The 14140-nt window shown below is 39.2% G+C and overlaps 1 protein-coding gene across 1 annotated transcript in view; it reads right to left on the bottom strand.

Annotated features, from left to right (window-relative positions):
- The window catches only part of LOC111721183 (collagen alpha-4(VI) chain-like), a 104022-nt gene that overhangs the window by 13089 nt on the left and 76793 nt on the right, over window positions 1-14140 (bottom strand). Inside the window, exons 28-35 of the mRNA XM_031940226.1 lie at window positions 14021-14071; window positions 12979-13014; window positions 12824-12886; window positions 11112-11174; window positions 10713-10748; window positions 9894-9930; window positions 9334-9345; window positions 8746-9239 (exon numbers count right to left, since the gene is read on the bottom strand). Of these exons, the coding sequence (XP_031796086.1) occupies window positions 8746-9239; window positions 9334-9345; window positions 9894-9930; window positions 10713-10748; window positions 11112-11174; window positions 12824-12886; window positions 12979-13014; window positions 14021-14071 (792 nt within the window). The remainder of the gene's footprint in view (window positions 1-8745; window positions 9240-9333; window positions 9346-9893; window positions 9931-10712; window positions 10749-11111; window positions 11175-12823; window positions 12887-12978; window positions 13015-14020; window positions 14072-14140) is intronic.

Below are 14140 nucleotides of genomic sequence, written 5' to 3' on the forward strand. Positions count from 1 at the left end.
TCTGTTTGTTGGGTGGTCATGTAGGGGGATGAAGAAAGAACAGATGGAAAGCCCAAGATGGTATCCAAGGAACGTTGAAAGACCCAGAGGAAGGTTCTAGGCATGCCAGGGTGATCCTTGTATTTGCAGAAAGATTATGAATGAGAATAAGGGAAAAGATGTAGGTGTGTGGGAAAAGAATGGAAAATGTTTGGGGGAGATGGGTCACAATCTACACTCCTGGAGGGGCTATCCATGGAGATGAGATTGGATATCCATTCAAATATTAAAATATACTAATACCTTGGTGGATGTCCTTCATTCTCAAAGAAAACCAAATGCCTCCCTATATCACAGTCAAGTTACCATGTGTCTGACTGTGTCAGATCAATTTGAGTTGGGAATGCTTATATTTAATCCATCCTTTAGGGTGGATTCTCCAACTCTGGGCATTCTGTGTTTCTTCTGAGCTAATCCAATTCTGCTTTTCCCACAGAGCAGAGCATCTTCTCTGATGAGGACGTGCCAGGCTGGGTAGTCCTGTACTAGTGTCTCCCATGTTGCACAATCAATTCTAAAGTTCTTAAGAAAGCCCTTCTATTGCTTTTTCTGACTGCATTGTAAGTGCTTGCCAAGTGTGAATTCTCCCTAAAATTGTCTTTTTGGCAGGTTTACATTTTGCAGTCCAACATGTGGCCAGTCTAATGGAGCTGTGACCTCCGCAGGAGAGATGGAATGTTTGGCAGTACTAATACCAAATAGCTACTGGTGAGCTCTGCCTGGATAACTGTACTCCTGACCTGGTGCTCCCTCCTTGCTTATTAAATTATTTGAGAATCTCTGGGCCTGAAATGGTTCATGGGTGTTCAGATAGGGTGACTCGAATGTTCCCTGCTTCTTCTACTACCTACCTGTGTAAGCTTTAGCAATCACTGAAGTCTGTGGGCTTCTGTGTTCTCACCTGCCAAATATAGAAGCTGAGCTGAACTTGAAATTTTGGGGAAGGAAAGAGAGCCTTCCCTGTACTCTCAACAGATGCCCTTGCCTATCCTGCCTATGCTAAGCATATGACTGCCTTCTTTAGGATAATCTCTTGATTATCATACTACCCAATTACCATAATGACCTAATCCATGTTTTGAGCTTTTTATGCATTAATTACTTCTATCTCTGTGGTAAGGTATGCTTTTTGAATGTATTTTTAAAAATTTAAATAAAAGGTTTTTATTTTCAAAATATATACAAAAGACAGTTTTCAACATTTACCCTTGCAAAACCTTGTGTCCAAATTTTTTCTCCCTCCCTTTGCCCACCCCCTTCCCTAGACAGCAAATAATCCAAAATATGTTAAATATATGCAATTCTTCGATAATATTTCCATAAATATCACGCTGTGCAAAAAAATCAAATCAAAAAGGAAAAAAATGAGAAATAAAAAAAGCAAGCAAACAACAACAAAAGAGGTGAAAATGCTATGTTGTGATCCATACTCCATTCCCACTGTCCTCTCTCTGGGTGCAGATGGTTCTCTCCATCACAGAATCACTGGAACTGGTTTGAATCATCTCATTGTTGAAGAGAGCCACATCCATCAGAACTGATCATCGTATAGTCTTCTTGTTGCTGTGTACAATGATCTCCTGGTCTGCTCATTTCACTCAGCATCAATCCATGTAAGTCTCTCCAAGCCTCTCTGTATTCATCTTGCTGGTCATTTCTTACAGAACAATAATATTCCATAATGGAATTCTATTCCATTCATATCCCATAACTTATTCAGCCATTCTCCAATTGATAGAAATCCACTCAGCTTCCAGTTGCTGCCATAAACATTTTTGCACATGTAGGTCCCTTTCCCTCCTTTATGATCTTCTTGGGATACAAAACTAATAGAGACACTGTTGGATCAAAGGGTATGCACAGTTTTATAGCCCTTTGGGCATAGTTCCAAATTGCTCTCCAGAATGGTTGGATCAGTTCACAGTTCCACCAACAATGTATCAGTGTCCCAGTTTTCCTACATGCCCTCCAACATTTGACATTATCTTTTCCTGTCATCTTAGCCAATCTGACTGGTGTGTGGTGATATCTCAGAGTTGTCTTAATTTGCATTTCTCTAATCAATAGTGATTTGGAATATTTTTTCATATGACTAAAAATGGTTTTAATTTCTCTATCTGAAAATTGTCTGTTCATATCTTTTCAGTCTGGTAAGATATGCTTAACAATCCCTCATTTTATTACTATAACTTTTATAAATGAGTAGTTCATAGATATAGAAACCCAGAGTTTAAGTTGTCATGAAAAATTTACTAATTGCCCTCTATATGCAAGGCACTAAACTAAGATTTTAAAATTGACACATGAAAATACTTTGCTTTCTGAATTCAGGAGCCGTGCATTTAGTTAAAATTTATGCCATATCTATGTTTTCTTTCACAACATGACTATTATAGAAATGTTTTGTATGACCACACATATATAACCAATATAAAATTGTTTGCCTCTTCAAGGAAGGTTGGGGGGAGGAAAGCAGGAAAGGAGAAAATTTGGAAGTTTTAAAAAAGAATGTTAAAAATTGTTTTTTACATGTAAATAAGGGAAAATGAAATACTAATGCTTCATTTTACTTTATAGGAAAATGTGCTTGCATTTTATAGGAAAAGTGGACCATCCAAACCTGAAAGTATGCATATTACAATAGCCCTGAAATCATCAGCCCACTGTTTTCTTCTTATAAAATAACTTGAGCATTTTTTTCTCTTTCATTTCAGAACACAAAACAAGCTGAATAGTTTTATCAAGAAAAATTTGCCTAAAACTTTGAAATAGGTATTTGAAGGCTACAGAGTATAGGGGTGTGTGTGGGGAGGAATAAGTGACTGAAAACATCAACATACATTTCAAATCCAGCTTGAAAGACAGTCAATAAGCATTTATTAAGCTCCTACTATGTACCAGGAACTCAACTAAACCCTGGTGCATTTATGAAGCAACATGATGTAGTTAAAGCAGAATATGTTAAAAGAATGCAGAAGACCCATTCTTTTAATGGTCTTCTACACTTTCCACATCCCCTCCAACATTTATCATTATCTTTTTGTATCATCTTAGTCAATCTGAGAGGTGTATAATGTCTCAGAGTTGTCTTAATTTGCATTTCTCTGATAAATACTGATTTTCAAGCATTTTTTCATGTGACTAGAAATAGGCAAACCATTTTTAAAAAATGTAAATCACATGTGAGGAAGACTTTAAAATATTAGAAACTTTTAGCACTGAATACTAGTTTCATTATTAAATAGTAGAGAGAGAGGGTGAAGGAGGGATATATATCTATATATACATATATGTGTGTATATCTATATCTGTGTGACATACACACGTAGATATAGATATACACACACATATAGATACACACACACATATATATGTATGTATATATATATATATATAGAGAGAGAGAGAGAGAGAGAGAAAGAAACAGGGGGAACAAAGAAAGGGATAGAAAGAAAGAGAAATAGGGATAATAATCCTGATCCAAACAAAACAAAAGCAAGATATGTGTGAGTCCCGACTTCATTAATTTCTCAGCAGTGTTGACCTTGGTTAAGGTAATTCTAACGGCACCTTAGTTTTCTTGTCTGTAAAACAGACTTAATGACTTCTGAGGCTCCCTCCCACTCTCACATCCTGTCATTTGGGGGAGAGGCTGGCTTCTTTAGATGGAGCTTTTTTAATGCAAAATCATCAGTGTTCTTTTTTGCCAGAGGATACATAAGGTTATGATTTTAAATAAAAACAACACAATAATAATCCTGGAGAAGGAAGAGGAAAACTCACTACATGTCAGCAAGCACTTCTGGGCAAAGCCAATAGGAAGAGAAATAACTTGGTTTTTACCTATTCCTGACCAGGATTAGTTCAGGTCCTGGAGATAGACAAACAAACACACACACACACACACACACACACACACACACACACATACACACACACACACATCCCAACAGGACTTCATGACTGATCCTATGTGACTATCCAAGCTCACTGGAAATACTGGACATTATCTTTGTCCCTCTGCCTCCCCAAGCCATTGCACAGATATTATTAGGGGCATTCACATGCTTTTAGTTAGCAAGAATCATTGCTTTTTTATTAACCAATAAAGTTTTTAAAATATGTTCATTCTTTAAGACGATGATGAAAGCAATGAAGATGATTACATAATAATAACTCACATTTATTCGAGTCAAAGGACCAGTTTTAAACCCTGCATCCATTTGCTATAACTTACGGAATCCTGAAATAAGTCATCCTTTCCTCTTGGGTTTTGGTCTTCGTCATCTGTAAAACTAGGGGTTTGGCACAATGATCTCTACAATTCCCTATGACACTAAATTCTCAAAGTATTCAATCAATAGGATCCTATGCTCTCAAGGGTAGGGATTGTGACTTTGCTTTGCTTTTAAGGACAAACCCCACTCTTTTAGGAAAATTATAGTAGGCTTTATTTCATTCACTATTCTACAGCCACACCCTCACAAGCTGGCTTGCTAGTATACCCTTTCTTCAACACTCATTCATCTCCATCTTATGAACCACGATCAGATCAACTCCATCAATGCTCCTGGTTGGGGTCTCTCACCAGACCTCTCTTCCTCACTAGCGATCTTTCACCTTAGAACAACTGGTCCTGAGCTTTCTTGAATTGGGGGAAAACTTATTTACTGAGATTCCTATTTCAGGAAAGCTCAATCATGTTTCATTTGCCCACTCTCTGCACTTCAGGAGATTCCACTTTCTCTCTCTCTCAGAAAGATATAGTTTCTGTCACAACCTCTTTGGATTAGATCTATTCTTGTTTGTGCTTTGCTTGATCAGGATTGTTATCCCTATTTCTCTTTCTCTCTGTCTCTATCTCCCCACTCTGTCTCTCTGTCTGTCTCTGTCTCTATGCCTCTTTATATATATATATATATATATGTATATTTATATATATATATATATATATATATATACATGTGTATAACCCTCCTCCCCCCTCATTCTCTCTACTATTTAATAATGAGACTAGTTTTCATTGTTAAAAGTTTCTAATATTTTAAAGTCTTGCTTGCATGTGATTTATATTTTTTAACGGTTTACCCATTTTTGGTCTTATAAAAAAATGCTCTAAATCACTACTGATTAGAGAAATGCAAATTAAGACAACTCTGAGACATTACACACCTTTCAGATTAACTAACATAATGATAAATGTTGAAGGGGATGTGGGAAAACTGGGACATTAATATATTGTTGGTGGAGCATCCTGGAGAGCAATTTGGAACTATATCCAAATGGCTATCAAATGGTGCATACTCTTTGATTCATCAGTGTTTCTACTGGGCTTATGTTCCAAAGAGATCTTAAAGGAGGGAAAGGGACTTGTATGTGCCAAAATATTTGTGGCAGTCCTTTTTGTAGTGGCAAGAAACTGGACACTGAGTGGATGCTCATCAGTTGGGGAATGGCTGAATGAGTTATGATATGAATGTTATGGAATTTTATTGTTCTGTAAGAAACGATCAGCAGGATTATTTCAGAGAAAACCTGGAGAGACGTACATGAACTAATGCTGAGTGAAATGAGCAGAACCAGGAGATCATTATTCACAGAAACAAGAAGATTATATGGGGATCAATTCTGATGGTCGTGGCTCTTTTCAATAGTGAGATGATTCTCGCCAGTTCTAATGATCTTGTGATGGAGAGAGCCATCTGCTTCGAGAGAGAGGACTGTGGGAACTGAGTATGGATCATAACATAATATTTTCACTTTTTTGTTGTTTGCTTGCATTTTATTTTCTTATTTTTTCCTTTTTTATCTGATTTTTCTTGTGCAGCAGATAGTTATGGATATAAAGAAGAATTGCACATATTTAACATATTGGATTACTTGTCATCTAGGGAAAGGGTTTTTTTTGGCAGGGTGAATGTTGAAAACTATCTTTGCATGTATTTTGAAAATGTAAAGCTATTAAAATTTTTTAAAATTTTTTTTATTTAATAGCCTTTTATTTACAGGATATATGCATGGGTAACTTTACAGCATTAACAATTGCCAAACCTCTTGTTCCAATTTTTCACCTCTTACCCCCCCACCCCCTCCCTTAGATGGCAGGATGACCAGTAGATGTTAAATATATTAAAATATAAATTAGATACACAATAATTATACATGACCAAAACGTTATTTTGCTGTACAAAAAGAATCAGACTCTGAAATATTGTACAATTAGCTTGTGAAGGAAATCAAAAATGCAGGTGTGCATAAATATAGGGATTGGGAATTCAATGTAATGGTTTTTAATTTTTTTAATTTTAAAGTTAATATACATTATGAACAAGAAAAATAAAACAATTTTTAAAAGGGTTTGCCATATAAAGATAGGATTATTTTAACTGTAACTTGTGCTTTTGTTTTGAGAGAGGAGAAATCTGTGGAACACTGATTAAAATTAACTGTCTGGCAGTCAACTGGTAATCAACAGATTGCCTGGGAGCTCAGAGAATTTTATGAATCCTATTTGCAATCTGTATTTTAAGATAGTTAGATTTTTTTGTTTGGTTGTTTTGTTTTTAAGCTTTGCAGAGAAAGGAGACCATTTAGAACTGGGACCTTCAAGGGAGACTAAAATTCTCTTGAGTTAATTCATCACCTCTAATCATACAAATGCTCTACCCCAGGAAACTTGAGTTTTTCCTTCACTTTCAGAAAAAAAGAGAGGGGATGATGAGGAATAGAGAGCTCAAGAAAAGGTCCTAGCTAAGCCAGCCATTGTGACCTCTGCTGAGCAACATCAGGCAAACCAATGATCATCTTAACTCAATATTCTGTCTTGGGCAGTATGAGGAATTTCATAGGAGAATATATTTTACTCTGGAAGTAAATCTCAAAGAGTCATTTATTCCCACTTAGATTTTTAAATTTTTTAACCTGAGCTCATCTGCATGAAAGACAAGCTTTGGGCTGCTCTGGATGAGATATTTAAAAGGACACTAATAATTGGTTTATTGGTTCAAGCTCAAAACCCAAGCAGAGGATTTACTAACCATAGCCAAATTGGAAAGGAAAAGTAGGCTCCATGTTATAAACATTAATGATATTACTATTGGAGGAAAGAGCATATACTCTTCCTAGTAGATCTCTGTGAGGGCCAAATCCGTGGTCAAGAATGCTAAACAAATCACAGAAGGAGACCAGGTTCAAGCTACCATATTGGGTTGATCAGCATGAAAAATAAAATAAGAATCAAGAGAAACCATTCAAATTGTCAGAATCTCTTCCCAGAAAAGTCCAGGAATTGAGAAAAAGAGATTTAGGAGAAATAAGACATTTCAGACTTCTGACTTGAGCTAAAAAGGGGTTAGACTAGCACATGAGATGAAGAGGGGAGCCCTCTGGGGGAGCTCCCTTGGTCTCCTTCCTCTGATCTTTGCTCATAGGCTAATCTCTGGGAGTCCAGCTTCTTTCTTCTCAGGGTCCTTCTAAGAAAAGACTAGCCTCAAAAGGATAAGCTTTGCTAATGCACAAGACACTTCCTTAAAGCACATCCCCAGTCCTGGTTCTGCTTCAGCATCCTGTTCACAATCTATCTCCTTGCCACAAGGACCTACACCTCTTATTTGCTGAATCAATGAAATCTCTCCCTCCCTCCAAAATATCCCAACAACAACAAAACTCTAACTTTTGAGAAACAAAATAAAAGGAAAGCTAAGTTACAGCAGACTCTGTCCATCAGAACACTTGCAGAGGGCCCGTGGACAGGGTAAGGGTCTGTGGAAGCTCCAGTATTTTATCAAAGACCCCATCTTTATTGCCTGCTAACTCCTTGGACAGCTGTGAATACAGCAAGTTTGCACATGAGTCACTCACCATCACAAGGGACACAGGGAGAGAGAGGTAAGTCTGAATTCATTAAGAGAACATCTGGAAGGGAAGGTTACCTCCTCTTTGGCGGAACACATTATCCCCAAATGTTTCCCTCTGGGTGACCCCGCTGTGCATTTAAAACCAGAATTAGGAACAGTGGGTCCTCAGTCTGAAGAGGGAATTCTCACATGCTGAAGGGACTGAAGCCCAGGGATGGGAAGCCAAGTTAAATAGGTATAAGGGCCAGAGGTGGGATCTGAATCCCAATCCTCTCTCTGGAGTCATTGTTTATGGTATACATGCTGCCCTATTGTAGGTGTTTGTGCACTGCCGAGTCCTTCCCTAAAACAGTGTCAGGAACATAGTAGGTGCCAAATAAATGCTTATTGAAGAGCTGATATGTACTAACCCAAAGCTCCTCTCCTCTTTTGAAATGACCCCAAAACAATTCCACTAAATTAAGAAGCCATCACACCTGCCAGTGACCCTACTGGAGTAAGGCCATGAGTGATGGCCCAAAGTTTCTTTCCTTCTTACAAGCTTAAATATTGCTCAATCTCTGGTCCCCAAAATCTTCCCCTCATCCCCATAGCATGAAAATCACCAGATCCCCAGAGAAGAGCCCTACCAAAGCCCACCAGCTCTGGGTTGGGAGGGTGCCCTATCCCCATTTTCTTCCCTGACTGCCCTTCCCACTATAAGAGCATTCCCTCTATAAAAGGCTTGTTGTATTGCCTTGCTGTACATTCCAAGTTTCTTGCTCTAAGCCCTGGCTTTCCCAACCTTCCTAAGTGGGCATCAAGTCCCCTTCTGCCCCCCACTCCCGGCAACCCCCCAGACCCAGCTCACCGACAAGGCCTGCCGTAAGAGGGGATCATCACCGAAGGCGATCACAGCAGGAATGATGTCCAAGGCTCTGAACTCCAGCATGGCCGTGCTGATGGAAGCAGCATCAGAGGACGGGCCCGCCACCAGAAAGATGGCGACCTTCCTCATGAGGATGCCCCGGCGAATGCGTTTGAAGACATTTCTGGCCACAAATCTCAGGGCAGCGCCAAGGTCCCGCTGTCCCGCCGACTGTTCCAAAGGTATGTTCCTGATGGCTTGGAGGAGTGAGTTCTTGTTCTGAAAGTCCGAGAAGCGGACCAAGTAATGCATTTTGGTACCGTATGAGACAACGGCCACCCGGGCATTGGTTGGACAGTTGTTTTGGCTGATGCTCATCCGTCTTAACAGTAACAGCAAAATGTCCCTCATCCTCTCAAATGCTGACTCTGTGACACCTTCAGACATGTCCAGAGCAAAGACCACCTCAGTTGGGAACGCTGGACATTTGGCATCATCTTGAAAAGAAGAATAACAAAAAACTAAGACTTTAGTGACAACTCAGAAAATCCCATGTTTTTAAGCAAGAAAAAAAGACACAAAGTTACTTACCTGATGAACAAGCTGGAAAGGAAAGGAAGAAAAAAAAGAAAAAATGGCATAACTGGTTTTTGACAATAAGCATCTCTTTAATTTTTCATACTTTTAATAGGAATCCCAAGAAGCTTTCCTTCACAGCCACAAAATCTAACTTCTTACAGATTTAGACATGAACTATACAAGGCAGATAGCCCTCAGAAAGGAGGAACTCGTACTAGAACTTTTTTGAACAATAGTGGAATGGAAAGCTACAAGGCAAAGAAGAAGGCCAGGGCATGTAAACTAGACTTGATTATATGTCACAGACAAAGCTAACTACCCTTGGTTCTAGGGATAAATAGGTTTTTAGCAGAATAAAAATATCCTGGAATAAAATCTCGTCCCCATTCCAATCCCCAACAGCTGCTGAATAGAAAATCCCAAAGCCCAGATTTAATCATTCCATTTCCCTGCTCAAGAAGTTTTAGTGGCTCATCATTGTCTCCATGACTGAGGCTGTCTCAGAGTGATAGGACCCTCCACTCAAGCAGGAGATCTTCCCAGAGAGGACAGGGAATGGTTGGGTTACTCACGGCAGTTTTTCCGTGCAAAGTCAACAATGTCACAAGTCTGTTTGAGGAAAAGGAGCAAAAGAAAGTTACAAAAGCAGGAAAATGTGTGATTTAGAAATGTTTAACAGAATTTAGAGATATTTCATAAGTCAACACTCAGGTTTTTTTTTCTTGTAGGAAATCCCAAGGCTCTGTAGGGATGGGAATGGGGATGTGAAACTGTGGTTTCTTTGGGACAGAGAATTCCTGAGTGAGGAAATGCCCTCTACCAGTGCAGGGTACTGCCATTTCTAGCAGTGTCAAACTCAAATAGAAATGGATCCCTGCAGGACAGAAATTGGCTTGGAAAACCACAAACTAACATTAGTTATGTTGTAGTATATTTTTGTTTGTTCTGTTAACTCTTCCCCAATGGAATTTAAATCTAGTTGTATGATCCTGGGCAAATCACTCCACCCTGCTTGCCTCAGTTTCTTCATCTGTAAAATGAGGTAGAGCAGGAAATGGCAAAGCCCTCCAGGATCTTTGTCAAGAAAACTCCAAACAGGGTCACAAAGATTCAGGCATGATTGAACAGAAGCATCATCTAGGATGGACCCAAACCATATATTTCCTTCTCCCCAAAACAGCCACTGATCTATACTTAGTTTTTTAGGAACAAAGTTATCATATGCATCAAGGAACCTATGATCTTTTTAATAGTGGGATATCTCACAAGGAGGGAAGCTAAGGAATCTTTCTGAGAGACAAGCTGATCTATAATGAATAAAAGCAAACAGCTTTCACTGAACCAGACACTCATTGGAGGAAATGAAATTCAGAACTGAGATCATCACTCACCGTCATGTCTGTCAATCCCTTTGATCCCTTGGTGCCCTAAAAAGAAGAGAACCCAGGGTTTAGAAGGCTGGATTTCACATGGCACTGTAAGCTTTACTCCTCCTCTCCCCGCCTGAGCATCTTGCCTCTGTTTGGTATATGCTAAGGCATATGCCTTCTGTCTGCTGTGAGAGAATCTGAGTTCTTCAAAGGTAGAATCAGGATTAAAGTAGACTCCATCCCTTCACCAACCCCCATGCTCAACTCTGACACTATCTTGGTATCTTTGAGACCTAATAGGTCAGTGCTTGGAAGTTGTAAAAGGGAATAAGAAGCATGCTCTTGAAAGTTTTTTTTCATATAACAGGCTTTCTATATTCAGTATTTTTATATCAACTCACTATCTAAATGAAATGTTACCATTGGTCCAGGTGGCCCTGGATCTCCTGGTGATCCATGTAGCCCAGGTAAGCCAGAATTTCCCTAAAGAAAATCAAACCAAAGTCAAAAGCTTTCTTCCTTGATACCATCTTTATTATTTTTTCAGATACCATTTCTCCTGTTCCCAATACTGAAAGCCCCACCATATCCTTGCAAACCTGGATTAATAAACTTGGCATAAAGTCCAAGAGTTGTATTACAGAAAAGGAATCCTGTGAATCAGCCCCTAGTGTGTGGAGAATGGGAAATGGAACAAGGTTTGCCTTTCAATAGAAACATCCAGACTTCTTTGAAGCATATCTAAAAAAAGATGGCTTTCAAGTGTGAAATGCACTTGCAAAGAAGGGTTATAACCATCAAAAAGGGATTTCCTCCAAGCTAAAGGAATCTCTTTGCAGAGCCTGAGAGAAAAGCCCCAAAGTGACACTTGAGTCAGGTGTACAGGTAGAATGCCCTGGCCAGAGCACGCCTGGAATATCATGTCTGACTCTGGGGACCACATTTCAGAAGGACATGGAGCAGCTAGAGCATAGCTGGAGAAGGTCATCCAAGATGGTAAGGAGACTCAGAACCAGGCCACTTGGAGAAGATGGGATGGCTGTCTTCCAGGATCTAAAAGGCTGTCATGAGGAAGGATTAGGTTTGTCCTCCCTGGCTCCAGAGGACAGAAATGGGGAAGAAGGGGGAAGTAGAGAAACAACAGGGTTCATATAAAATAGAATTGTCCCCAAATGGAACAGATTGCTGAGGAGCTCGTGTACTTTCTTCACTAGTCTTTTTTTAAAGGAGATTGGGCGAAGGCTTATTGGGAACGTTCCTGCTGCGTTGAGTTGGGCCTGACTTCCCACAATCCCACCTGGTGTATTCTAAGCACCCCCCACACTGTATCTTTCAGGCACTTCAGCATTACCCAAGATCTGTGATCTTTGTCAGTGAGGAGACTAGCTCCAACAACTCTGCTTGGGACTCCTTGGAACCCTCATAAAGAGTGGACAGTTTCTAGCCTTTCTGTGGTCCAAAAAAGTCTTCAATTTTTGTTGAACCTCTTAGAAATTATCTCGCTTTACCTTTCAATGAAGAATAGTATAGGAATAAACTCAAACTTGTCCACTTTGGCAAGACCCACTGAAGCTTACCCTCCATTGATATGGCCTTTTGAGAGACCAAAGTCACCCACATGCCAAGACAAGGCACCAGAGTAAGATTTCAGTGAGCCTAAAGCCTAGGGTCTTTAATGTGAAATTTAAATACAAGTTAACCCCTATAAAAGGCATTGAAGGAAGGATTTGGCAGGGAGTGAGACAGAAAAACCACAGCTGGTCAATCTCAAGTTGTACCACTTAGATGGCTATCTTTCTGTAAGGTCAGCATGACAGAAAACATCTTAGCAGAAAGAAAAGACAAAGAATTTCAGGGCAAGATGGTCTGTTCTGAGGCCTTCTCTTCTACCCTTTCTGATATGGTCCTAATAAGTATCCAATTTTTTTTTTAAAAAAAGTCCCCAAATTTATTGTTAAGTGATTTTGCCTGGGGAAAAGCTGTGTGCTCAGAGAAGAAGGTTGAGGGAAGATTTAAAAAAGGGAAATGTTAGAGGATTTCTTGAAAACCTTCCAACTCCAAAGACCAGGGTGCCTCCTAAAGAATCCTGTACATGGTCTCTGTGTACACGCACCAAATCCTCTATGACTTACCCTTTTCCCTGGAAAACCCTTTGATCCTTGGTTTCCTGGTTGACCTTTATCACCATCTTCCCCCTTTAGAGATTTAAATCAGATTCTTAAGAAAAAAGGAAGTTGAAATAACCATCAAAAAATGAATAGCATTTCCCACAAGTCAGCTGACTTACTTGTACACCAGGATATCCAGGGAAGCCAGGGTCACCCTAGTATGAAGAACAACAGAAAATCTGACTTGATACATTTTAAATTAAGCCTTTGTTATGAGTTATGTTTCAATGGAAAAGGTAAAATAGCTTTTAATTGTGAATAAAGAGACAGAGAACCACTGCCAGGAAAAACAACTACAGAGAGCTTTCCTGTCTCCCACCACACTTAAGGGACCATATTTCATTTTTACAGATCAAGATAAAATAATTTCCAAATGATTTTTACAAAATTTCCCTCCTTCAGCCTGATGTCTATCCAGGGTTTTTTCATTAGGAATTTTTTTTCAGATACTTCAGGCCTGACCCAACAGTAAGCAAGGACAAGTCAAATACTATCTTTGGAAGCATAAGGGAGAGCTACAGCTGTTGACCCGAAGCATTGCGTGGTATCTAGAAAAATTCAGGGGAATCTATTGGCCAATGACCCCAGAGTTTGTTAAATGAATGAGGTTGGAGTCAGGAGTGTGTAAGCTCCTTTCCAGCTCTCAATTTATCAGTCTAGGGAGTCTCCATAAATAACTCATTGACTTGAATTCTAACCAGGATACCGCACTCAACTAGCTCTCCACTGGAAGACCAGTTAGACTTCCAAGATGGTAGAAAGAAGGAGTTAAATGGTTCATGTTCTAGATAAAGCATTATTATTGGTAAAAACTCTTCAATTTTCTTGGTCTCAGTTGCTTCATCTGTAAAGTGAATGATCTAGACGAATGATCCCTACGGCCGTGCATCCAGCTCTGGCTATGTAAGTACAGAAGACCAAAGAACTTTAAGTAAAAGCAATAAAGCACACCCTTTGTCTTTTCTATTACAAACTTTTTTGGGAAAAAAAGAAATTTAGAAGCTAAACTTTAAGAGAAAATAACATTAGTTTTAATCCATCAGTTTGTTATGCATAGAATGTGCATAATTTGTGCAAAATGTCCAGCACTAAATTGGATCACACTTGCCTTCAAGGAAGAGATAGTCTCTGATTCAGAGTAAATGAATCATTTGAATTTACCTTAGCTCCTTTTCTTCCTGGATGGCCATATCCATCATTGCCATCCAAACCCTAAGAAAACAAAAGCATAAAGAGAAGGGTTGATTAATAAGGTCACTCTAACACCTGAATCTTTCTTGG

The sequence above is a fragment of the Sarcophilus harrisii genome, chromosome 5 (assembly GCF_902635505.1).
Source record: "Sarcophilus harrisii chromosome 5, mSarHar1.11, whole genome shotgun sequence".
In the NCBI taxonomy this organism is placed as follows: domain Eukaryota; kingdom Metazoa; phylum Chordata; class Mammalia; order Dasyuromorphia; family Dasyuridae; genus Sarcophilus; species Sarcophilus harrisii.